Source organism: Lagopus leucura, unplaced genomic scaffold (assembly GCF_019238085.1).
Source record: "Lagopus leucura isolate 7727_CA_CO unplaced genomic scaffold, USGS_WTPT01 Super-Scaffold_100015, whole genome shotgun sequence".
In the NCBI taxonomy this organism is placed as follows: Eukaryota; Metazoa; Chordata; class Aves; order Galliformes; family Phasianidae; genus Lagopus; species Lagopus leucura.
In genome coordinates, this window is record NW_024962269.1 from 7498516 (window position 1) to 7523217 (window position 24702).

At 40.2% G+C, this 24702-nt stretch overlaps 1 protein-coding gene across 1 annotated transcript in view; it reads right to left on the minus strand.

Annotated features, from left to right (window-relative positions):
• Window positions 1-258: 258 nt before the first annotated feature.
• Window positions 259-24702, minus strand: part of FBN1 (fibrillin 1) — a 145796-nt gene continuing 121352 nt past the window's right edge. Inside the window, exons 45-65 of the mRNA XM_042875783.1 lie at window positions 22456-22581; window positions 21554-21670; window positions 21031-21159; window positions 20659-20778; window positions 20085-20210; window positions 17973-18122; window positions 16548-16613; window positions 15748-15864; window positions 15305-15424; window positions 13799-13921; window positions 13256-13387; window positions 12525-12650; window positions 11662-11868; window positions 11008-11133; window positions 10677-10799; window positions 9911-10027; window positions 9372-9500; window positions 8454-8573; window positions 5365-5596; window positions 3925-4099; window positions 259-1537 (exon numbers count right to left, since the gene is read on the minus strand). Coding sequence (XP_042731717.1) covers window positions 1148-1537; window positions 3925-4099; window positions 5365-5596; window positions 8454-8573; window positions 9372-9500; window positions 9911-10027; window positions 10677-10799; window positions 11008-11133; window positions 11662-11868; window positions 12525-12650; window positions 13256-13387; window positions 13799-13921; window positions 15305-15424; window positions 15748-15864; window positions 16548-16613; window positions 17973-18122; window positions 20085-20210; window positions 20659-20778; window positions 21031-21159; window positions 21554-21670; window positions 22456-22581 — 3071 coding nt within the window. The 3' untranslated portion in view covers window positions 259-1147. The remainder of the gene's footprint in view (window positions 1538-3924; window positions 4100-5364; window positions 5597-8453; window positions 8574-9371; window positions 9501-9910; window positions 10028-10676; window positions 10800-11007; window positions 11134-11661; window positions 11869-12524; window positions 12651-13255; window positions 13388-13798; window positions 13922-15304; window positions 15425-15747; window positions 15865-16547; window positions 16614-17972; window positions 18123-20084; window positions 20211-20658; window positions 20779-21030; window positions 21160-21553; window positions 21671-22455; window positions 22582-24702) is intronic.

Genomic DNA, 24702 nt, shown 5'->3' on the forward strand with positions numbered 1-24702 from the left:
ATTCAGGTAAAGTCATCAGAAATGTTCTAATGCACTTTCTGGAGCCACACAATTATTTTAGAGTTCCACTGCTGCTTAGATTTGCGAAGCTTTCTGTATTTCCTCTGTTCTTTCTTTGCACGAAGAGTGAACAAATGGTAGCAGCATGCCTTCAAGAAGAAACCACCTGTGCACACATACAGACAACAAACCCTACCAAAATGCCTGAAATGTAAGAATTCAGTTTATCACTTTCAGCAAGAACACAAAGCCACAGAATAAACTAAAAAAAAAAACTGTTTTATTGTGACATTTATGACATTGAACCCTTGCTGATATGAATGACTATGGGTACTCTTGACATGTTACATAATGTCATGGCGTAGGATGGCACTGATTGTCATCTGACTTTTGAGAATGTTTAATGGTCCCTACTGACCTCAGTGCATTTTGGCAAGTCACAGAAACTTTATCATCAGGTTTGTGTATACAGTTAACAAGTAGTTGGTCTTATAAGCACCATTACAAACCCTCACATTAAGGGTATTATTAATCTAGTTTACAAATGCTTCATTGATAAAAATAGCATGATTACAGTATACACACACTTAATTTACATGTAATGTATTATAGGCATAACTGAGATAAACTACTGAGCTAACTTTGGTTGATTGAAGTATTTAGACTGAATAATGGCAATTTTGGCTTCTAAGTTGTGTAAATATTACAGTGCATTTATAAATCTAGGTTGGAAATTTACTAGCACCAAATGGATATCATAAATGGCTGACCTAGTAAGTTGTAGTTGGAGAAGCGAAGTTTAAGAATTACAAAAATAGAGCTGTCCATCAGTTGAAAGCACATTCGTGTACCTCTGCTGAAATGATGACGTGTCTCAGCATCAGTGGCCAACTTCCAAAGGCAAAAGTCCCAGTTTTCAAGATTCAACATATCAAGGTAGCTCAGCTACAGTTAAAAGCCTGAGAAAGTGGTTGTTTTGAGCTAGGGTATTCATCCTGTACCTTGTTTATGTAATAATATAATAGTGCTCGTTCATACAAATGTACTCATGTAAGATTGTACCTATGATATGGAGAATCTGATTGGGAGAAATATTCAGTCCTACCTATCTATCTTTGGTTTAATTATTTGGTCTTTGGTTGATGAATTAATGAAGCAATATCTGAATTTTCATTTTCAGGTTATCTCCCAGCTCACCACTGAGGTAGTCTTTGTCATGTTTCTCTTCAAGCTGGTTAAGTTCCTTCTTTTTATAGAGTGGAATGCTACTGATTTGTAATGAATAGTTTCCAGGCACTGGCTTCTTCTTTGTGAAATGAAGGTAACTTATTCCGTCCTTCTTATTGATTCTAAAGAAACCATCTTCGTTTCCGGAGTCAATTAAATATCGGTTATGGTTTGTCAGTGTTGTGAGGGCAGGAAGCAGTTTCAGGATGCGATCTTTGTTACTGAGATCGGAGATGTTGATAGAAAAGACTGCTGCTTTCTCAATATCCCAGCTGGCAAGACTGACTGGAGGCTCCAGCTCTTGCTCATCCTGCACAAGAACAAATGATGTTAGCTGCCTTTGTCAGAGAACGTTTCACAGGCATCTGTATGTGTATTTCTCAGCCAGCTCATCCATTATTAATGAAATAGTTTTTAAAAGGAGATCTATAAAGTCCTCTGTCTAAACCATTCTTGGAGGCTTAGTGGTTGTCAGAATAAAGTAGAGTCTTTGACACCGCCCCTGCATGGTAATGGAGGCACACAGTTTCTCCATCTGGGTCCTGCTGCCTGACATCTGGCTGTGCTCAGTGTCTGCGCCCAGTGTCCTACACTCTGCAAAGGCCTGTTGTTCTGCCTCTCTGTCAGGGAAATCACAAGCTAACAGGAATGATGCACAGAAGACAGCATGGTCTGTGGGAGAGGCATTCGTTTAGGTAGGAGTTTTCTACTTTGTGATATTTGCTCTGTTTAGACATGGAACTGGGGGCAGGCTGCTGGACAAGGAGCATTACCCCCTGCCTCCAAGTGACATCACTGTACTTCCCAAGTCTTGTATGTGTGAGTCACGCTGCAGGGGCAGACTGAAAACACTTCAGACAGCACATCAGCTAAACGCTATAATTTGGAAAGGAAGATACACATCATCTCAGACAAATGCCCTTACCCAGCACCAAGCACAGAGAAATTTGAAACGTGTTGCAGAAACAGTTTACAACCACACTCTGCTCAAAATCAAGTGTCCACTCTTCTGGTCAAAAGCACTCTCTTACTCTCTTGTTTTCCCATGTTAGCAGAGCCATACGCTGAGCACACAATGGAAACAGCTAACCTGCCCTCAGATCTCCTGTATTCATGTATGGAAAAGCAAGCTCTATCACATATACATGTGAGCAGAGAACACACATGGCAGCTCAGGGTCATGACAGTCTAACAACACTTCTGTACAAGAGTGTTCAGTGTATCTCTATTAAATTCTGAATGAAACACACATTTACATATGTGGGCACGTACTTTTAGCTGAATGGCAAATACCGCAGTTGACACCTGCCATGACCTACTGCTTCCCTGGCTAGATCAGGTCAGATCCCTTCATCTGTAACACCACTGTCACCATAGAATGGATGAAGAAGTGAGAAGTTGAATGACTGTGGACTTGGTGACATTTCTCCTGCAAGCTGTTTATTGTTTTTAAAGCCTACATTTAACTGGTGGGAAGAAGATTTAAGCGTAGTGACTTGTGCGGGACATTGGACTGAATGACTCAACTGGGCATTCTGACCCTGTATTCCAAGGTAAAATAAGCCTCAGGTAACGCAAGGGACTATTGTAAGATTGCACTTGTACTACAACTTTTGTACTCATGCTGGGAGAGTGACTTTTGGACAATGTGTGACAAGCTCAGTAGAACAAACCACCTCAGTAGAACAATCACATTGTGCCCCAGTGTTGTGACCAATACAGAACAAACTCCAGCAGGTGGGGTTTGGTAAAGGATTTACTTTTCATTAATGCTACTTCTCAAAACATTTGCCAAGAACTAATGGAAAATATTTCCCTCCAGGATGAATGAAAAAGGATGCCTTCTTCTTCATAGAAAGATAAAACTTGTCACACAGCAGCTAAGTTTTCATATAAACATGAGTGCAGATACCACTTGTTAATGTTTGGTTAATATAAAAGAAACCAATGACAACAGCTAGAAAGAAGTGGAGTTGGGTGAGCACTGCAATAGGTTTTACACATTCACTGGCACACAGTTATCCCACTGAGAGGCAAACAGAAACCTGTCTCTGTCCCTAGCAACTTCCAGGTGATGACAGATGAAGCTCAGCCTCCCTAATTCTGCCTGGACCAGCAGTGAGTACAATAGGTGACCTCACTGACAGCTTTGGCCCCAAGCTGGCAGCTTGAGTGACTGTGAGTGTGTGGATGAGCCCCAGGAAGAGCTGCAGCACTGGGATGCTCTGGGCTCCCTCGAAGTTCAATGTTCACATCCAATGCTCTTTGTTTGCTTTGCTGTGGGCTCTGGACCCAGACACAACACGATCCTGCTTGGAGAGGTCCATCCACCCTGTCCACTGCATGCCGCCTTTCTGGCCACAAGGTCACACAAATGCTTTACTGCCTGCCATCCTCTTACACCAAGAGCCCGTTTGGCGGGTGAGAGCACTGTCCTCAGGACAGCTGGGTGGGTGTTTATTTTAGTGTTGATGCAATGTAGGTAGTGGGAATCAAAGGGTTGCATGGGACAACCTTTGTGTGACAGTGACAGAACAATTTCAGAAAGCCCTGACCCAGACACCTGGTGCCCAAAACCAGCCCCTTGGTCTACTTCAGGATAAAAATTTTTCCCATGGGATTGCTTTTTGGCATTCATCAATCCGAGACTGGCTTTCATAAGATAACAAACCCCTTCCCCCCCCGAGGGTCAATTACCTCTGCTTCATTTGCAGTTTCGTTAGTACTCCTGCGCTTCCTTCCTCTCTTGGGATAGCCATTGATTTTACATTCATAGCAAGCTTCTGGAGAGAGGGAGTTGTCATCCATTTCTCCGCTGAGTGAAAGCTCTTGTCCTTGACCTTTGCCTAGCCCAACTCCAGAAACACAGTGTCTGAGGAAGGAAGAAATCCAAAATTAATTCCAGTGAGACAGGTATCTTAACAAAAGCTAAATTTGGGGACTGTGAATACAAATAATGAAGAAACTGTGTTGCACTCATTTCCCAGGAAATTTTCTGTCCAATTTAACAGGCAAAATTCTCATTGAATCACAAAGCAACTACCTCTTTGATTTCAAGAATCTGTTTCCATGGGGCTTTGTCTAAAAGAGGCCTGCCAATATGCAACATGTTTAAAAACACCAGTTTAGGCTCCAAGAAGTTGTTAGTTATTTCTGTCATCCAACCTAAGACGCAATGAGTGACCAATTTTCAGGAGGTGCAGAAAAATCTGAGAATTGGGGTCTTTCATAATGTAGTTCAAGTGAGCATCCCGAAGCTTTTAGTCACTTCTAAAATTTAAAGCACAATCTTTCTGCTTTCCAGTTCAGTGCTTGGTCCAACATGATGCACTGCCCTAACACTCCCAACTGGGCAAGTGAAAATTGGTTTCCTTGATAAAGCAGACATTTATTCAAAAAGTAATTCATTTGGAACACATAAGAATATGAAACATACAAGAACATATGAGCATATGAAATTGTAATTCCAATCACCACCTGTATAGGATCATTGAAGGAGGGAAGATTTAGGTTGGATGTTAGGGGGAAGTTCTTTACTAGGAGAGTGGTTAGGCCCTGGAACGGGCTGCCCAGGGAGGTTGTGGATGCCCCGTCCTTGGACGTGTTCAAGGCCAGGTTGGACGGGGTCCTGGGCAACCTGATCTGAATGTGTATGTTTGGTGGCCCTGCTAGGCAGGGGGGTTGGAACTACATGATCCTTGAGGTCCCTTCCAACCTGGGTGATTCTGTGATTCTGTGATTCTGTGATTTGTCTTTGGAGCTGGCAAGGCTTGTTTTGCTTTGCTTTTAAAACAGACAAGTGGTACACCACAAATCAGAGTGAGAGGTGTCAGCTCCCAAGAGGTGACCTCAGATAGCTTGGCTGGCTGCTGGGGTGTGCAAGAGAGAGGTGAAAGCAGTAACTTTAAAGGGATTATGGAATCTGGTTGTTGTGATCAGATTTCCTTTAACACTAAAACCCTGTAGCTCCTCCCTCATCTCCAAAAGAAGCAGGTGAATCCAACTCCTGAGCACCTCCACAATCCTGTCCATCTCTCTCAGTGGTGATAACACCCTGGTTCTGCTGCTCCACACTACAGAGAAGAGAGCGAGTTACGTCGCCTTTATGTCTGTTAGTTTAAAATGAGAATCCCTTACCCTTGTCCTATTCTGAAGTAACCAGGTGGACATCCACAGACATAGCCACCTTCAGTATTTGAACAACCATAACTGCATGGGGCTTGTGCAGAACCGCATTCATTGATATCTTGGCAACCTCCACTAAACTGTTCATACTGAAATCCGGTAGGGCACATACATTTATAGCTTCCCAAAGTATTGTGGCAAGATGCTCCTCCACAAATGTGTGCACTTAGACATTCATTTTCATCTGGAAAGGAAGAAGAACACACCATGTTAATTTCCACTCTCAGGTCAGTCCAACCTACCCCTTCAGAAAGAGGTGCTGCTGTACCAGATGCACAGAAACAAAGAGCAGGGCTCGGCCTCAACCCTGGCTGCTAGGAGGTGACTATGCCAGACAGTAGAGCAACACCTGGGCCACTGTACTGCAGATATCTCATACTACGTCAGTTCGTACTCTCAACAGCTGAGAAGCAGAGGAGGGAACATTTCTTGTTCCAGAAAAAAAAACCTGAGGATAAAACTTTATAAGGTCGAGGATCTGGTCTAGTAATCCCATCCTAGTAATCCCATAATCTACTCAAGATCAAAGAAAAACTAGAGGGAATCAGGCTCTGACACCTTTTCCAAGCACTGAAAATCCCAGCATGGATAAACATACAAAGCCCAGAGCAGCATCTCCAACCTACACGTCCAGGTTAGAGGAGAATAAGTGCTAATTCAGAGCATTACTGTCTTTTCCCAAACAATGTGACTGTTTGCTTTTTGTTTAAAAAGTGATGCTCTACTCTTTGCAGGGTGATTTTGCAGGGTGCTCCACAGAATTGTCTGCACAAGGCATGGGAGGAACCAAAGCATTCTTCAGTGATTATCTAAATATGTGCTGTATCAACATCAAAAGTCCCTGAACACTTCATCAAATAAGCTAAAAAAGGCACAAACTGTTTGCAGAGTTGAAATTGCAAAGTAATATGGAGGAATTGTTACAGAAATGCCTGTTACATGGATTCTTCCCCCATGTTATGCCCAGGAGATCTAGGAAAGTATCATAAGTATATAATTACAGACATCAAAAGTGAACATGTGAGGACCTGAAGAGTTAAACTTGGGTCTGAATTTTAACTAAGCCCATACGAGCTTTGCTATTAACTTAGATTGACGTTTCAATGCTCAACAAACCGAACACATCTGAATTCATAGCAATTAGGTCAACTCCATAAATGAATATTTGAACCACAGAAACTTGCTGAACCACAAGGATACATACTCTGCCTTGTTCCACAGCAAACAGAACGTGGACATCACCAAGGTTAGCTCCCATATTTTAGGTGACTGTTGAGGAAAAGGTACAGGAGCCTTGGACTGTATGCAAGCTGTGCCATCAGGTGTCAGCTTTGCACTCTGGTGTTCTGCACTCCAATACACACAGCTCTGCCATGCTCAGCCTCAGCAGGAATGAGAGGTGCTGTGAGCAGGTGATGAAACCAGGTCTCATGTGCCACTGTTTTGGGTTTCTGCCTGGACTGCCTCACGTCCAAGAAGGTGAAAGTGTTAGCCAAGTTTTTCCCCTCAAGTCTCATTTTCCCTAGTGAAGTCTCTGATGAAAGTATTTGTTGCTAAAGCGTTCTTTCATTGAGGCCTGAGAATTCAGAAACTGATAGTCCTGCCTGAAACCTGAACAGTAGTCCATGGTCACAAAAGATAAAAGTGTTCACCTTGTTTGAGAACCAGGCTAGAAATGCACTGAGTTTAAAGATGTCAGTCAGGAAGACTCAGAAACAGCAAGGATATATTGCAAAACTGCAGCAGAGCTGCACTCTTTCACATTCCACAGTGTCTTCCAGCAGTCAGAACTGCTAGTTCTTACAGGCTTGTCTGATTTTTCTCTCGTGCCAATTATTAGATTCTAATTCAACTCTATGCTCTGCTAGTTTAGTTAGCACTCAAGGCCATCCTGTATTTGAGTTCCTCCTTGTTCTCTTGTATGCAATCAGCATTAAGCACTGGATCACAAGCGAGCAAATGTCACAGCAAGGACTGCATAAAACGTCAGGAAACTTGGTAAGCACGATGAACAGAGATCTCCCCAGAGCACCACAGTGCTAACAAGCTAAGGCATTTTTATGTTTCTGAAAGCAAAGAAAGCTAAACAAAGAGATACGAAGCTCTTTGTTCTCAAAGTAATCAAACACATCTCCGCTATCTACACAAGACTAGCCTATGTGAAGCCCATTAGATGTAACTGAAACTGCACAAAGCTGTCACGAGAGGAAAACTTATTGAAGTGCTTCTTCTGTTTGCACATGCTGCATGCTATGGGAAGATACAGAGACATTTCTCATGACTCCTGCAGAGGACCCCGTTCTGTCTGCTCATGTCATACCCCGCAGCGACGCAACCTCTGCACATGCAGCCTCATCTAAGACAGCTCAGAGAACCAAATTTTAGACAAAAAGAAATATGCATTTTAATTTTCCAGTGTATTTACTTCTTAAAATAAATAAAGAACACTAGCTTTTGTCACTTATAACTAGTAAATTCTATTCCAAAGCTGCAAGGAATCATCTTTAGACAGATGGCAGCAGCTTTAGTCAGTTATGAGAAAAGACTGATTCTGTAAAGAACTTACACACAGCAAGCTTGCTGTAGGTGTTGTAACAAATGATAAAAGCATGGATTGAGTAGGATTTTAATAGAATTTAAAATTATTTACTCCAGAAGTTTAATTTTACCATATAACAACCCAAACTTTTAGTTTTGAATCTGCCAGGTTTAACCAACTCTCAGATTGGAGACTGCTGCATGGCTGAGAAGACTTCCTTCGTTCACATCACAAGATACATGTGAGTAATGCACTTTTCTTCAAAATCAATACAACATCTTGCACCCTCAAAGCTCACCTTGTTTGTACTTACCTCATCGAGCCAGGATATGAGCTACTGGCTGTTTCAAACCAACTGCCTTTCCAGGACAACTCAACTTGAAATGTAACTCCACTGAATGTAGTAAATTATGATCAGAAAAAAATATATGGCAAACTGAACCATTGCCCTTGACTTGTTGCTGCATGCATTTCCATACAGAAACTATAAAAAATGACTTGCCAACACATTGGTTCCACTGGTAATGCTGGAGATATCCTTGTGGGCAGCTACACCTGTATCCTCCGATTATGTTTTGGCAGCCATGCTGACACCGATGGTTTCCATCACATTCATCAACATCTAAAAAGGTGAGATACACTCTGAATTCTGGGAGAGAGGCTCAAATTGTACTAATTTGAAAACTGTGTTACAAGTAATCATCCATACGTACAGGGATAATGCAGGTTATTCCAAAACCCTGACCAGCAATGGGAGACCACTTCAGGCCTTTCAGGTTTGGAGTTCTGGTTCTACAGCAAGAACTTATGGCAGAAAAACACCAAAGGCTCAAATCCACCCACAGATTCCATAGCTACTGCATTCTGCTGTGGAGCAGAGAGCAGAAAGCCAAAAAAGGCTTTCCAAAGGATCCAACCTCCAAAGTGAAGAATTCCTTGCTTTTACCTAAGCATCAAACCCAGCAATCCCAAGATAACTTTTTTCAAAGCAAACCAAACCCTGTTCTGTGAAAAGGCTCTAGGGACCCAGAGAAATAAAGCCAACAGCCCGTGAAAAACCCATAGGTCACCTTGCAGATGCAAGACTTCCTGTCCTTGGTGAGTCCCTCAGAAATCCAGGCAGGATTTGACAGAAGTCCACTGAACTTGTGGTTCGTAAACTAAAACATTCCAGACTAAATTGAAGTATCCTCAGAAGATTTCAGCTCTCTAGAATCCCACAGGTTATCAATGTCTTCACACCCATGAAGAGAAATATGTCCCTGTTGATAAACTTCTAAATCCCATCCTCCCTTCAATCTGAATATACTCGATAGGATTTGGTTCTAACACTGTATATCCTTCCTTGGACAACAGCAGGATGAGAAAAGATGTAGGAAAGCAAGATGAGATGAAATTCGATGCTCTGTGCTGCACCTACCTTCACAGCTAAGCCCAGTCTGGTCGAGTGAGAAGCCACGCTGACATTCACACACAAAACTTCCCGGAGTATTCTGGCAAATACCTTTTGCCCCACATAAATTAATTTCTGTAGCACATTCATTATTATCTGAAGGAAATCAAAGTCTGAGTGTTACTTTTTATTCTTCATAGTAAAGATGATGATTTAGCAATGCTGACAATGAAAGGTTTGTGACAAGCAGTAAAGAGACATTAGCAACGTAGCTGGCTTACTGCCCACTCCATTTCTCACTTTTTACTACAGAAGAGCTGACAATTTTAATTTAAAAAAAATTAAGAACAGCTTTGGGAAAGGAAATGCTTCTTTTTTTTTTCACCAAGAAAAAAAAAAGTGCAGTTCAGTATTCCAGTCTTCAGACATCTTCACACCAATAATAGAGGATCATTAGAAGACCCAACATGCAGATCAGAAAGTGCGTTTTGCTGAAAGTAGTTTCATTTGACATTTCCACAGACCAAAGGTGCTTCTGTTTCTTTTGTGTTTCTCACATCACTTACCAATGCAGGCTGTATGGTGCTGAGTGAATCCCGGAGGACATTTACAAGTAAAGCCCCCAATAGTGTTGACACAAAGGAACTGGCAGTTGTGCTGCTTTGTTGCACATTCATCAAGATCTAAAAAACAAGCAAACATTTTTCATTTGTTTCCTTGCGAGGATCTGACAGTTCAGCTGGACTTAGAAGTGACTGCAAATAAATAATGTATCAGATAAAGGTATTTGAATCTAAATCTCATTTCCACACTGGCATCCAATTCCTTGAACACGGAGCCCCTCACATTACGAATGGGACTTCAGAGCTATAGTAGTGTCTGTGCTAATGCAGGATTACAGACACCACTCTCACCTGTCTGTAAGATGCTATTATACTGTAATGCCTGCTCTAGCTGTAGTCAGTCAATGTGAGAAGAAGTGGCAGATTGCAACATGGTATTGTATTGAAGAATGCCAAATTTAGAATCACTGCCCAAGCTTCTGTAGTTTCAGTCAGAGCTCTGGTACAAGATACAGGAAATAAGTGAAAATATAACAAATGTTTGAAAGTCTCTCCTGCAATGTTGCCCTTTATTCAGCATAATGCAGAGGAGGTAGGTTAAAACTCTGTTGATTCTGGACAATGCACTGAAAACAATGTTCATCTTTGAGCTGGAGACTATTAGAATTATTATAACTAGCATTGTAAAGATTTACCTTATTTAAATGTTCCTGGATTAGTATTTGCCCATGAAACATTAAGTTTCTGCAATAAATTGCTTGTTTGTTACCTTTGCAGCTTCTCCCATCTTCTTGAAGGATGTACCCTTTCGGACATGAACACTGGAAGCTCCCCTCTGTGTTTTTGCAGATGAAATTGCAAGGTTTGGGGGACTCATTACATTCATTCAGATCTAAAATAAGCAAAATCAGATAACAACCAGGTAACAGCCAGCATTTGTGATGTTTTTTAAGATGCTCAAAATCTGTTAATGAAGGACATTTTTTTCCTCATTTTTCAAAGTTTTTGTATTTCTTTCCACAAGCCATCTCTTCGTAATAACCTTCATGTACATGCAGCATAATAAACTTTATTTTCATAGAACATAATGAAAAACCTACCTATGCAAAGAGTGCCAGTTATATCTGTAGTATAGCCAAGGTTGCAGTGACAACGGTAAGATCCCCTTTCATTGATGCATTCCCCATTACGGCAGACATCGTGGATAACCTTGCACTCATCAATATCTGCAGTTAAATGAAGGTTAGTTCACAAGAGAACATCATAAAGAGCTAATTTTATAAAGTTACAGTAGGTTCTTGTGATCTGACATTAAAAAGCCCTACAGAAATTAAAAGACTACATAACAAAACACTGAACAGATTAGGGAGAAATATTAAGTGGAAAAATATGAAATGGAGCATTAATCTAACTTTCAAATGCAATAAGTTGTAAGTGTAAGCAAACAAGTGGAACTGATCATATATTAACTCCATGAATCAAACACCACTTTGCTCTCATGTACACAAATAGCTCTTGATGTGCACCCACAAGTCAAATGCGAGAATGCAAATTCCCACCTGAGAGCGTGTCAGTCAGCCAGCATGCCAAATAAATATCTGCCAAGCAAGGACAGATGCCTTCTCATCAAAGGCCTTTGGCTTTTCCTCCTCCCAAATGACTGTGCTCTCTCCACATGAAAACTCTTAGAAAATTTGGACTGATATCCAAAAAATTTAAATTATCTAAGGTGGTGTTTTTAGGTAAGTCAGTACCTGCTCCATTGGACATGTATCCCCGACCATGAGGACAAAGCTTCTTAAAGGCCACAGTGCCTGGGAAGGGGCAGACCTCGCAGTTTGGCCCCCAGCCTCGGCCACCATCACAGCAGCATTCAGACTTGGTGACAGAGTTTCTGTTACTTGATCCAATCTGACACATACTTTGTAAGACTTCAGTGAAGCAGTAGCCTTCCCTGTTGTCTGGAAGACAAATTATGCATTACAGAGAATCCTAATGGCAATGACCTCCAGAAGGTCATGAGATATTAGGAATTTAGTCAGAAATATAAAAGAAAGGGCATACTTCACCCTGGGACTGTGCAACTGAGAGTGAAAGACTACCAGCAGTAAGAAAGAGAGCACAACGTCTAAGGGAAACAAAGAAGACAGGAAATTTAGCAAAAGGTGGAACACAAGTTACATTATGCTTATAAAAAGATACATTTCTGTTTGATTCCAGAGAAGAAAGATTGGCTGAAAATCAGACCCAGAGAAAAGGCAGAGCAATTCCAGGCTGGCTGATACCACCCCACTGTCAGCTTGCACAGCTAGCCAACCCAATGTGACTGATCAAAGCGGCATACAGCCAGCACAGGAGGACTGAAATTGCAGGACACCTATTTAAAAAGGCCCCTTCTTGCAGGAATGTAAATTCAAGACCGTGTTTATTCACTGTTATATTTCTAAGTTTAAGCTTCTGAGTACTTCTGCAAAATAAGACAACTCACTAAGTTGTAAAGCAGCCTAAAACAAGAGTCACATCTGACTGCCAAAAAAACCCAGCTAGCGTGACTCCCAGACAACAGAATTCCTGTTACCAAAATGATTATTCATGAGGGTGTTACTGTTGGACTTACCAAGGCACTCGTTCTGAGTGTCACTGACTGTGAATCCCTCATTGCATTCACATCTGTAACTTCCCACTGTGTTCACACACCGACCATTCTCACAGAGTCCAGGCTTGGTCTGACATTCATTCTCATCTGTTTTTTTTTTAAATGATATGGGAAAAATCAAGTCCATTACTGTATTAAAGCAGACTAGAGAAGTTTTTACAGAGTTTTTGAGCTGAACACTATCTTGTAAAACTTGCACATATATTATTTATTTTTGTTAAAAATTCTATTAATTTTCAGAGGAAAGATGGCAGTCCAGCTCACTTTATAGATGTTGTTTCTAAGTTTTCTCTTCAACATATTCCTCAATGGTTTTCAAAATTGTTCATAGTTATAGCTGCATTTCTTTATGTCATCCAAAGTTTTACAATTCATATCTACCTTTATTCTTTTTAACAGAGATCAACAAGCTCACAACAGTGAGCCCAATTCTCTGCTCACCATGAGCAATTAATTCATCAATAGCAGTGCAAGCTAGTTGTACAGACAGCCACATCCAGATTTTCCACTTACTGCCCAGATCTGTGAACACCTGTACAGCAAAATGATATGTGTATAGCACTGATGATCCAGTATGCAGGTAGGTGCATAATTCTTCCCTTGAGTTCTTTAATGTTTTGCTAAATCCAAAATTTTCAGCTCTACTGAGAGACTGTGTGTTTCAAAAGCTTCAGTACTTCAGTGCCACTTACCTATACAACCTTCTCCATCTGGCCTGCGTTGGTAACCTGGTCCACAGATGCACATATAGGTGCCTATTAGGTTTTTGCACTCCATTTGTTTTGAGTCACAATCATGACTGCCTTCTTCACACTCATTCTGATCTAAAACACAAGGTTTAGACTTCATTATATGGAGAGATGCTCTTCGAAATTCATAATAAGAAATTCTGACTTTGCAATTTTAATCCAATCAAATTTAGTACTTTCTACCAGATATACCAGTCTAGAGCAAATTCATTTCTCCCTAGTGCCCTTGAAGAGAGCTGCATATCATCTGATGTGACCTCACTTATGCAGATGCCTAGGTTTACAGGCAGGACAGTAATGCAATCATAATACATAATACAATCAACTGTGTAATGCAAACCATAGAATTTCGTCCCAAATTCTTTCCGACGCCATTACCTCCTGGGATTAAAACTCTGTCCCATTACTGCAGTGAGTCAGAGCCCTACCCCTGCAGGAACTTGAAATCATTAGCTCACAACTGTGAGAGTCTGGTAGGAGTTTTACCTCTGCACATTCTCCGGTCCTCTCGCAGAACATACCCTGCAGGGCACTTGCACTCATAGGATCCAAAAGTGTTCACACAGCGGAAAGCGCAGAGCAGAGGGTTCTGAATGCACTCGTTGACATCTGGATTCAGAGTGGCAAAGACCATGTGAAGTGAAACACGCTTTTGCAAAACGCAGCAGACTTAAACACGCAGGTTTTAGTTACAGCCAAAGATCCCAGTTTAACACAGGCTAAATTTTAACTGTTGAAGACTCACATTTCTACTTGTTATGGATTTCCGTATAGGAAAAGGCATCAGACATGCCAGCATGTTTGCACAGCTACCTGAAGTCTCAATATCTCCAAAGAGAAACAGCCAACGCAAATGATTTCCACATCAATGTTGCCAAAATCCTGTAAGTTAAAACTATCTTTTTCATTTCTAGGCTCAATTTTTATTATTTACGTATTTTTAAATTCTAGATTCACTAATTCAGCTTCTTCATACACTGAATTCCTTAAAACATTGCTCTTACTAGAAAGTGCATTTACATACACTCTGGGTTACTTGAATAATTACTGTCATATAATGATGTTTACACTCTGCTAACTCCTCTGCAATTTGAGCTTTTGACCAAATTCCACAGGGAAGTAAATGAAGTTCTAACTGTATATAAAACTAATGTGAGCTGATGCAAAAATAGAACCATTCTTTTGTATGGCTTTGCAAACTAGATTGTGGCAGATAATCGAAGAACAGCTGTGTCAGGTCAGATAAGAGTGTCAGAATGTCCTAGGACATTCTCCTCTCTCTGGCTATAACTTAAGGGAAAAGTATTTAAAAAAATGCACCATGTATGCAGAGATCTTTCCCCTGATACAGCCTCTCAGTTTAAGGACTTCCATAGCCAAAAGCCACATCCAAACTATCAAGCTTAATTTCCAGTGATGGATTCCCACACAAATTTGTGCAAACTCCTTCTGGATCAATTTATATTTGTGGCCTCTCTAATGTTCTGCAGCAAAGAGTTTCACTACTTAAGTAAGCGCTATACATATAAAAATGTTTGCTTTGGTTTGTCTAACACGTTCCCTCTAGTTCTGGTACCCTCACCACTTGTGGCTTTATAAATTTAAATTATATATCTCTTCAACCACATTTACCACACTGAAAGATTCTACTCTAATTAATTTTCTGTGTGCTTCTTCTAAAACTCTGATCTTCCTTATTGCTCCCTTCTTTGTACACTTTCACTTTTTAATATCTGAAATAAGAGACCGAAGCATGAAAACCATTCAGCACAGGGGTACCACAGTAATTTTATAGTGCTGTGCTGTCTGTTTGTTCTGTTTCTTTCATAACAAACCCAAGTAGTCCATTTTCTACTTTCACCTTTGCTTAGCATTTCAGAAATCCTCCACAGACTTTTTAAGCTGCTTTACTCTCCTTGACTGTTTTCTGAAACGAGGAAGCTGTTTCAGCACACAACGGCAGTGGCTGTCCTTAACATGTGGGAGTCTCACCTTCACAGGTCATCATTGGTCCAGGCTCAAACCCATCAACACAGGTACATTCAAAACCTCCCACCACATTCCTGCAAGTTCCATTTCCACATGGATTTCCAACAGCACATTCATCAGTATCTGCAAGCAAATAAATCAAGGCAAGACTACGCAGTTATTCTCAACTAAAAGGTACAAAACTCTAATAAGCAACAACAACAAAACACAAGAACTCATTTAAGCTATTGAATTACAGTCACTTGAGATCACTGGTGGTTTTCTTGGGCAAACTCCCAGCCAAAGGAAGACTGACCTAGAACAGGTTGCTCAAGCCCTGCCTACTCAGGTTTTGATCACTGGCGTGGATGGAGACTACGTTAGAATAACATATCTCCATAACATCCTTAATGCCATACTTAGCAATTCAGTTCTTTTAAAATGGAAGATGAAGCAGCTGTACCTACCCACACATTGAGTTTCTTGTAGGATGTAACCATATGGACATTCACAGCGGAAAGATCCATCCGTGTTGATACACTGGCCAAATTTACAGTTATCTGGATCAAGGCACTCATCCACATCTGAACAACACAAGAAATACAAACAACACATTAAGTGTAATTTATTTCATATGGTTTTAGACTTCTCTCAAAGAACAAGTGTTATCCTAGCAAGAAACATTCCTAACCAAACAACAAAAAATGGTATTATTTGAGTTTTGACAGATTAGGTCGTGGGCACAAAATTTGGCTTACAGGCAAGCTTTCAGAACTCAAAAAAAGAAACTGATTCTAAATGTCATATAAAAATCTGAGTGATGCCACAAGGCTCTCCTTGAAAAGAAGAACAGCAGCCATTTAGTGCTCCTTGATTAAATGATATAGCTGAAATGATATCTGTCTTGGATGAGAGCAGAATGTACTGAAGGGATGTGGCAAACTGTGGTTTGCACTTTTGGAGCTTGGAAACAGGTTACATATATTACACAAGGAAAGCCGTGAAACACTGTGATCCATGCTCTGGGTCCTACACAAGTTTCTTAGAAAGTCTGAGAAGCTTAAATTAAAAATGCTAAATTAATTTCTGATATATGAGACATTGAGATTTATTTTTAAAATTGGTTTAAATAGTTGAAAAATAAGTAGAGAAGTTTCCAGAAGTTATGTCTTTTGAAAATATTGATTCTCAGTTGAAAGGCACAATGGTCTATGGATAAAAAATGGTGCAACAACAGCATTGGCAATTGTGTACTTCATGCACTTACCCAGTCTTGCATCACCAGGTCCAACAAGGATGCCAATTCCAAATGGACAAATTTGCCTGAATGCCTCTGTTTAAAAAAAAAAGAAAAAAAAAAGTTCAGAGCATAAGTAAAATTCTATTGTGGAGGTGAGCATTATCCATAAACTTTGCAATCAGACAGCAATTCATCCTTCTCGTGTTCAGATCCAGAAATATAGTACATAATGTACAGAATTTACTTTGGTCTTACAGCCATGAACTAACTGTACTTTTCATCTGATATCCTCTGTGTGCAAATGTAAAAGGCTGTGAACAATGAGCATTATGTAACTTGCTTCAAGGATCAAACAAATGCAAAATTTCCATCTTAAAAGTATCAGTACCAGTGACTGCATTCTTTTCTACTATAAACTAAAGAGCTCTTAGATTTTCTGAAGGAAATACTATCTCATCTGTAGTCACTAGTTGGTTGAAATAACTTTAATACAAGTAGGATGAGAGTATAATTTTGGGGTTCAGCTTAGACTGAAGTTGTGGTTCTGTTTTCAAATCCACAAAATGCTGTGATATGTGTTACAGTTTTCCAGCTGATTGGTTCAAATGCTCCAAGGGCAAATGAATGACTCACACAGGCAATATGCCCAGAAGGAATATTGCAGCTGGCACATCTGATTTCTCTTTTCTCCCCTTGTTTTTGTGTGGACTGTCTGCAAAACATCTACATGACATATTAGTGAAATGAGCTGTATTAATGTATTGCTGAAACCACTAATGCTGTTAACCACATCTGTCAGTATGAATTAAAGTGTGTTCAGCAAATTGCACTACAATGGTACAAAGGCCTGTTGACTTGTTTGATGCTTAGTTGCAGTCTTACAGAGGATGCTAACAAAGGAAAGTATTTCTTTAGTAACAGCCCATGGATGCTTTCCCTCATAAAGGCCTCTGTTTTGTCATTCTCTGTTATTTCTGCAAGCCATTTGCACTGAAAAGACTGCAAGTCAGATTTTTTTAAGAAGTAATAAATTTTAGTCACAAAATGCAACAAAGTGATTAAGGTGTAGATCTAGTTCTATTGTTTGTAAAATAAAAACACACTTGGGTTTTATTTTTATGGCACCTCTTCCTACACTTGGACTAACTCTATTTGCATCTTGCAGGTGTTTCCTCATAGAGCCTATTACCTTTCTACTGCAGTATGTGACACTTCCACAGCTAAACATTCACCTCCTGATCATATTAATAAAGCTATAAGCAAGCACTGAGTGCAGTTGAGAGATGCTTTATGAGACTGCAAAACCATCTACGTTAAAGAGGGCAAAGACAACTGTTAGGGTTAAACAGCTATGAAAAATTACTGTTCCTAATTTTTCCTTATAAGAAAGCCAGTCTTCTTTCAGTTCTGAGAGATTATCATGACACTGAGGTTACCAAGTCAACAACGCACCGTCTGCTTCCTCTGGGCAGAGTTCACAGGGATCTCCCCATCCCTGTCCTTTTAGGGCACAACAACATTCTTGTTTGGAGTGGTTTCGGGACTTTGGCACAGAACATTTTCCATCTTCAAATTTGGTAAAGCAGTAACTCACTCGCAGATCTGCATTGAGAAAAAAGTTGTTATGAGCAGTTAGAGTGACTTTGAGGCAGTTTTCAACTAGAGGTGTAAATTGCAAATTACATGAAGCCAACCCTCCAGGCCCCAACAAAACACCCAGCTTCTATATGAGACTAACAAGGACAATTACTGCCTCTGACTGGAGAAGACTGGAAGAGGGAGACACATTCTAACCCAGTAAAGGAAATCTACAGGATAGAGTGTCCTATCTCAGTCAGGGAAAAGGAAAAGATTTTCTTTTTGTTCAGCAGAAATGTCAGGGCTGCACCCTCCTCCCACCTTCACTCCTCTTCGTGAAAACTGAATACTGATTTATTTACATTTTGTTAGTAGTAAGAAACACTTCAGTAAAGAGATTTAAGTAAACTTGCAATGATAATGCTGCTTAGTGTTAAACTGAGGAGCAATTTTTAACAGCACTTTCCTTCTTCATTCTTTCCTGAGGCACACACAACAAAGAAAACTGGCCTTGCGGCACTCCTTCAAGCTGGGCAACCAGGATGCTGGAATAGAGCTGAGATCACAGACCACAAGCATCCAGCAGGCAGAGAGCTGGCAGCTCACTGGGCTGGCAGGGGAACAGCAATGGGCCAGTTGTGGAAGCAGCTGCTCATCCAGTTTTCTGGCCCCTGCATCAATGCTGGGCAACGTCCAGACTTTACAAAAGCAAAGTAACAGGAAGTTTTAAACAAAAGTTTGTTTGGCCCAAGATACTAGAACAAAACCCTCTTCTGGGGAGGATGAGGAGAAACACAGTTCTTGTGTACATACAAGCATGCATTTTCCTCTGATATTATATGTGAAACCATGGTCTGTTTTCTACACAGACGATTAAGCTGCATTTTTTATTATGATTTTGTTTCTTGTTTGCTTTTTTGTTTTCTCCTTACCTGGAGAGAACAACACCCTCAGGGTAAAGAAATCTCATACAAGCTACAAAAGCACAGCTAAAGCAGCTGTGTGACTTTCTCAAAGTTAAGGGAAGGAGCTGCGCCAAACTCCGTGGTGGTTTGGAGACTTGGACCAACGTTTACTGCAGGTTGGGTTCCCTTTTTTTTTTTTTTTTTTTAAACCAAAGCCAACCAAAGTTTCATTTAGCCCACTGTGAAGTGAAGAACTCACTACAGTGTCAACAAGTATCACCAGTCTGTGCCAAGCCTAACTACAGAGGTCCTTATAAAGGTCTTACTCATCAGCGGTTAGCACTGTGCACACTGTGTATGGGACATTTAATGATGTATCTATTTAATAATTTCCCAAGTCTTTAAAACAACTCATTCCCTAATTTGATGTGCTTTTTCTTTATCCACATTATTAACCAACCTGTGGGTTTTCATTGCTAGATGTTCAGCTTTTAGCATTTAACCTCCAGTGTACGTGGTAATCTTGAAGCCTTACATCTTGAAAAAGCTTCTGCAGATGGGTGCTTATTGTCCACATTATTCTGTTTGCTAATGTTTTCCATCTATCTTTTTTCCACCCACACATTTGAGGAAAGCAACAGTGTTTAACAAGTATTATGTAGAATTTGGTAAGTGCTAAGAACTGGCTTATTCCTGGAAATGCTGCCTGTGGCACTGCACTGCAGTAGTCTTTGGTGCTCATGCTTCATCACCATGTCAAACGTGTCACAGTCTATACAGAATTTAGGTAGCCTCAACATTTCTTCCAGGAGTGCAATAAAGGGCTGTGGAGCAACATAATTTCCCCACTTAGCACACTTGACATAATCTTCACCCCTTTTATTGCAATGTTCTCTTTAATGACAATCAGATGTTAGAGCGAGGCAGAACCTGGCCACAACTAAAGAATTATCATGTTTTTCTTGTGAAAAATACTGTTCAAGTCCAGAGCTTCCTTTGTATATTAGAAACAGGCAGCTAACAAGGCTTTTATGAAACAGAAAACAAATTCTGAAATGCCAAAAAATAAGGATGAGATTACCTTGGCACCGCCTTCCTGTGGAAGACAACACAAAACCTTCTGGACACAGGCATTTGAAACTGCCTGGAGTGTTGCTGCATGTGCCCAGGGCACAAATTTCTGGCTGTTCCACGCATTCATCAATGTCTGTAAGAAAAGTAATTACAGAGATGAGAAATAAAAATGTCTATACTGGCAGATGTTCTACATAAAATGTAACTTTACATCATTGCTGATATCTTACAGATCTGAAAATACAGATGTCAGCAAAAAGATAGACAGAAAGAGGGACAAGAAATCCAGGTACAAAATCTAGGGTTAGTTTTTCAAAACCTCATGCTGTGGGTACACCTCCAGCCATGTATCAGCAACAGGTTGAGGATCAGATCTTTCTCTTGGGATCTGATCAGGTAGTTGTGATTCAAAACAAAACTTGACCAGACCTCACCAGAAGCAAGTAACTTATCAGTGACTACAGTTCCAAATTGCATACTGCCACACAAAAAATAAGTATGATCCATGTTTATATGCAGAGGAAAGTGGTAACAACTGCGAATAGGTAAGGAAATGGACAAAAGGACTGGTCTATACACACCTTCACATTTGTCATTTTGCAGGACATATCCAGGAGGACAAATGCATCTGAATGACCCATCCAAGTTCTGGCATGTGCCTGGCGCGCATTTTCCAGGCTCCAGTGCACACTCATTGACATCTGAAAGAAAAGGAAAGCAACAGCAATTATCTCAAATAAGTTATCTCAATAAATTTGCCACTGAGGCTCCTACACTTTTGATTCCGACAAACTAACAGTGGAACCTCCTAGGAGCAGAAGAGTCCTCATCCACTTCATCTAGGTACAATGACAGCACTTTTGACAGTTCTCTGATCTCTTTCACTGTTTTACTGAACACTGTCTACTCACGGTCTACTGCATCTTTTTCCTTCCCTAAAAGAAGGCACTCACCAACACAAGTCCTTCCATCCAGAGCCACCTCATAGCCGTCATTGCACAGACACTGGAAGGATCCAATAGTGTTCACACACTGACCGTTCCTGCAGAGCATCCCATTTCCACTTGCACATTCATCCACATCTAAAAAAAAATAACATTGAAATACACCTGCACCAAGTAAAATCGGATAGCTGAGATTTCTGTTTCCACTGTATGAGCACAGTAACTGATACTTTATCAATAATCAATTTCAAAAGGAAGTGAAAGAGAAGTACTGCTACTGGTCTAATTCAAAGAGTTCTCAAAGCAAGAGTTAAAAAAGGAATGGGATATTTTACACATAAACATTTAAGTGGTTGCAGAAAAGTAAGAAGTAAATAATTGGAGGCCTTCTCAAACTGAAGAAATGGCTTTTTTTCTTATTAACAATGACCATTCAAGTGTGATCCTTTAATGCAGAGAAGATGGTACTAATGTTAATTTCATTAGAAGCAAAAAGTCTTAGAAATACTTAACTGGTCTCAGCACTCCTTACCTATGCAGTCATTGTTGTGCGAGAGGATGAATCCCAAATTGCAGCGGCAGTTGAAAGAGCCAATGGTGTTTCTACAGGTACCATTGCCACAGGCATCTCTCTCACATTCATTAATATCTACAAAGGAGAAAAAAAGAGCAGCAAGAATTGTCATCTCTGAGGGGGCAAGGAAGACTTGTAGCTATCCCACAGGCAAGAGAAGTAACCTACAGCCAACACAGACCAAATACAAGTGAAAAAGATTTTCCTGTCTTCCAAAAGGAAGATTTTACAAAGGTTTATATATTTGACAGTATCATTTATAAAAATAATCAAGCATTCAATAATAACTTATCTTTCTGTAGCTCAGCTTTCCCAAAAGACCTCTAAGCTATCTTTGGTCACAAACATTCTGAAATCTCCCTGTCTTACTCAGACAACAGACACTAAACTAACAGCTTAGAATGGGTTAAACACAGAATTTCCTTCTTTATGAAGATGTCTCTGTTTCTGAAAAGGCCATTTTTTTGGCAGGAAATCTATTCCTCACTGCTCTGTTAACAAGCAGGCTATATACAATTGTTGCACTGCAAAATTCATCTACTAGATTTGTTGCTTAAAGGAATGAATGAGACAAGTTTTAGAAAACTCTGAAGAAATAATTATTTTCTGAGAAAAAAAATGAAAGCATTAGCAGTTTATAAAACTGGATATATATATTTAAGCTGTCTGTCTCCAGTACTGAGACATTCTTCCTTCATTATCACCTTCTTATCATCTCCAGTTGTCAGCTATGGTGGTTTTGCATCTTTGCCTGAAGGTTGATGGTTCACAATCGGTTCTTGTAACTCCACTCCTTATGGCAGGGAGGTTAGACTTCCATTACAATCGTTATTAAGTACAACTTAATTTGGTATACTTGCCTATACACATTGTTCTGTCATCGTTGGTCTTGAATCCATTGTGACAAATGCAGTAAAAACTTCCAACAGTGTCGATGCACTGCCCATGGCTGCAGATATTGGGAATTTCTTGACATTCATTCCGATCTGAAAACAAAGTGACACGCAGAGTTAACACCTCTAAAAGACAAGGCTGGAAAAATGTAGTAGCAGCACCCAGGAGAGTTAGAAACCAGTGCATGTCTATAATGTAAACGAGTATTTTCAATTTAATAACAACAAAAGCATTTTAAAGAAAATCTCTGAAAATGGGCTATTTGATTGTAAATTACATAGCCCAACATTTGGGGAGCTGAAAAAAATCAAGTGTAAACATAATACTGATGAAACAAATTTTTGCTCGAAAGAAGACGTCACTGTGGATTCAAAAAGTAGAACTAATGACACAAAATTGTGACAGGAGATGTCTGAGTGCTTAAATTGACTTTGCAGCAGATGGAAAGCCTCACATATATCACGGTTGGTATCCTCATGAAAGCAGATACTTGCTTTAAGCCATATTAGATCATATGCTTGATTGACTTACTGAAATAATATAAAACCAAAATTGAGATGAATCCCCAACTTTTCTAAGTGAGCTTACAGGAAGTAAAGATGCATTAAAATATTAGCCACTCTATGCAAAGACAAAATGAGTACTTGTATACACGTGTGCTGTAGCACGCAAAGTGATGATCCTGAAAATCAGACAAATAGGGCACGATAAGCTCAAACAACAAGAACTGCTGCTGTATGAAGCCAGAAAGTGTTTTGCCAACAGAAGCAAGCACTCATCTGTATAATTCTGCACAGAAAGATGGGGAAATCTATCCTGCCAACACATTATATGCTGTCTTACAATAGCAAGGCATCTATTACACTGGTATAACAGCTGACTGCTTCCTGCTGCTCTTGTTATCACAGAATCACAGGATTGCAAGGGTTGCAAAGGACCTTTAGAGATCATGGAGTCCAACCCCCTGCTAAAACAGGTTCCCTACAACAGGTCACACAGGTCAGTGTCCAGACAGAGCCTGGATATCTCCATAGAAGCAGACCCTACCACCTCTTTGGGCAGCCTGATCCAATGCCTGTCACCCATACTGCAAAGAAGCTCTGCATGCTTGTATGGAACTTCCTGTTTTCAAGTTTTAGGCCATTATTCCTTCTCCTATTACTGGCCTCGTCTATTTGCCTCCCACCTCCCTTTAGATATTTATAAACATTAATCAGATCCCTCCCTTAGTCTTCTTTCCCCCACTTAGGAATGCTTCTAGGCAGAGCCCAGGATTTTACCAACAGCAATGAAACAAAATGTCAAAGAACAAAATGTTTGCTGTCCAGTACAACTTTTCCATAAAAAAATCAGAAACATAAACCAAACAAGGTCTATTTTTTGACCCTGTCAACAACAAAAGCTGGTTTGATTCAATATGCTTCTTGGCATTTTGCCTGCAGCTCCAAAACACAATAACTGAGGTGCTCTCATAAGCTTATACTATAATCAATTTTAGTGTTCTGTAATTTTCCTTTATGTACAATTTAAGCGGAACAGATTCAAAGCCATAACAAACCAGCTCCAGTGCTTTGCAAAACAAAGACTGAAGTTGTTCATAATTGCAAAGAACTGCATGTACTAAATCCTGCTTTTCTTCCTCCACTGCCTGTTCTCCACACTGTACTAAATGCATGGAGAATCCCAATAACCCCCGTCCTTAGGATTACTGTACTTCTACTGGGGACATCAGTAGCTTTGAATGAGGGTTCACTGATGACTGAGCTCTCCCAATGCTATTAATGATACTGCTGCTAAATAAAGTCCAAAGAAGGCAGGAAGGAAACCAATGCTGGACAACATTAAAACATCAGAAATCCAAATTCTCTCATCTTAGAAGAGTGATGGAGAAAGAAAAACTTGGACTTTCTTCAGTGCTCTGAAAACAGTGGATTAAAGCCCCAAGCAAAAATAACTTCTTTTGGGGTAAGGGGAGGAGGGTCCTTTAAAGGTCATCTAGTTCAACTGCCTGACCACTGCAGGGCAAACCAAAAGTTAAAGCATACTCATGAGGGCATTACCCAATTGCCTCTTGAACACCAACAGGCATATGGCATCAAACACTGCCATCCCTGAGAAACCTGTTCCATTGTTCGACCACCCTCACAGTAAAGAAACTGGGAGGCAGAATATAAGTGTTTCTATGAAAAATTATGTATTATATCACAACAGAA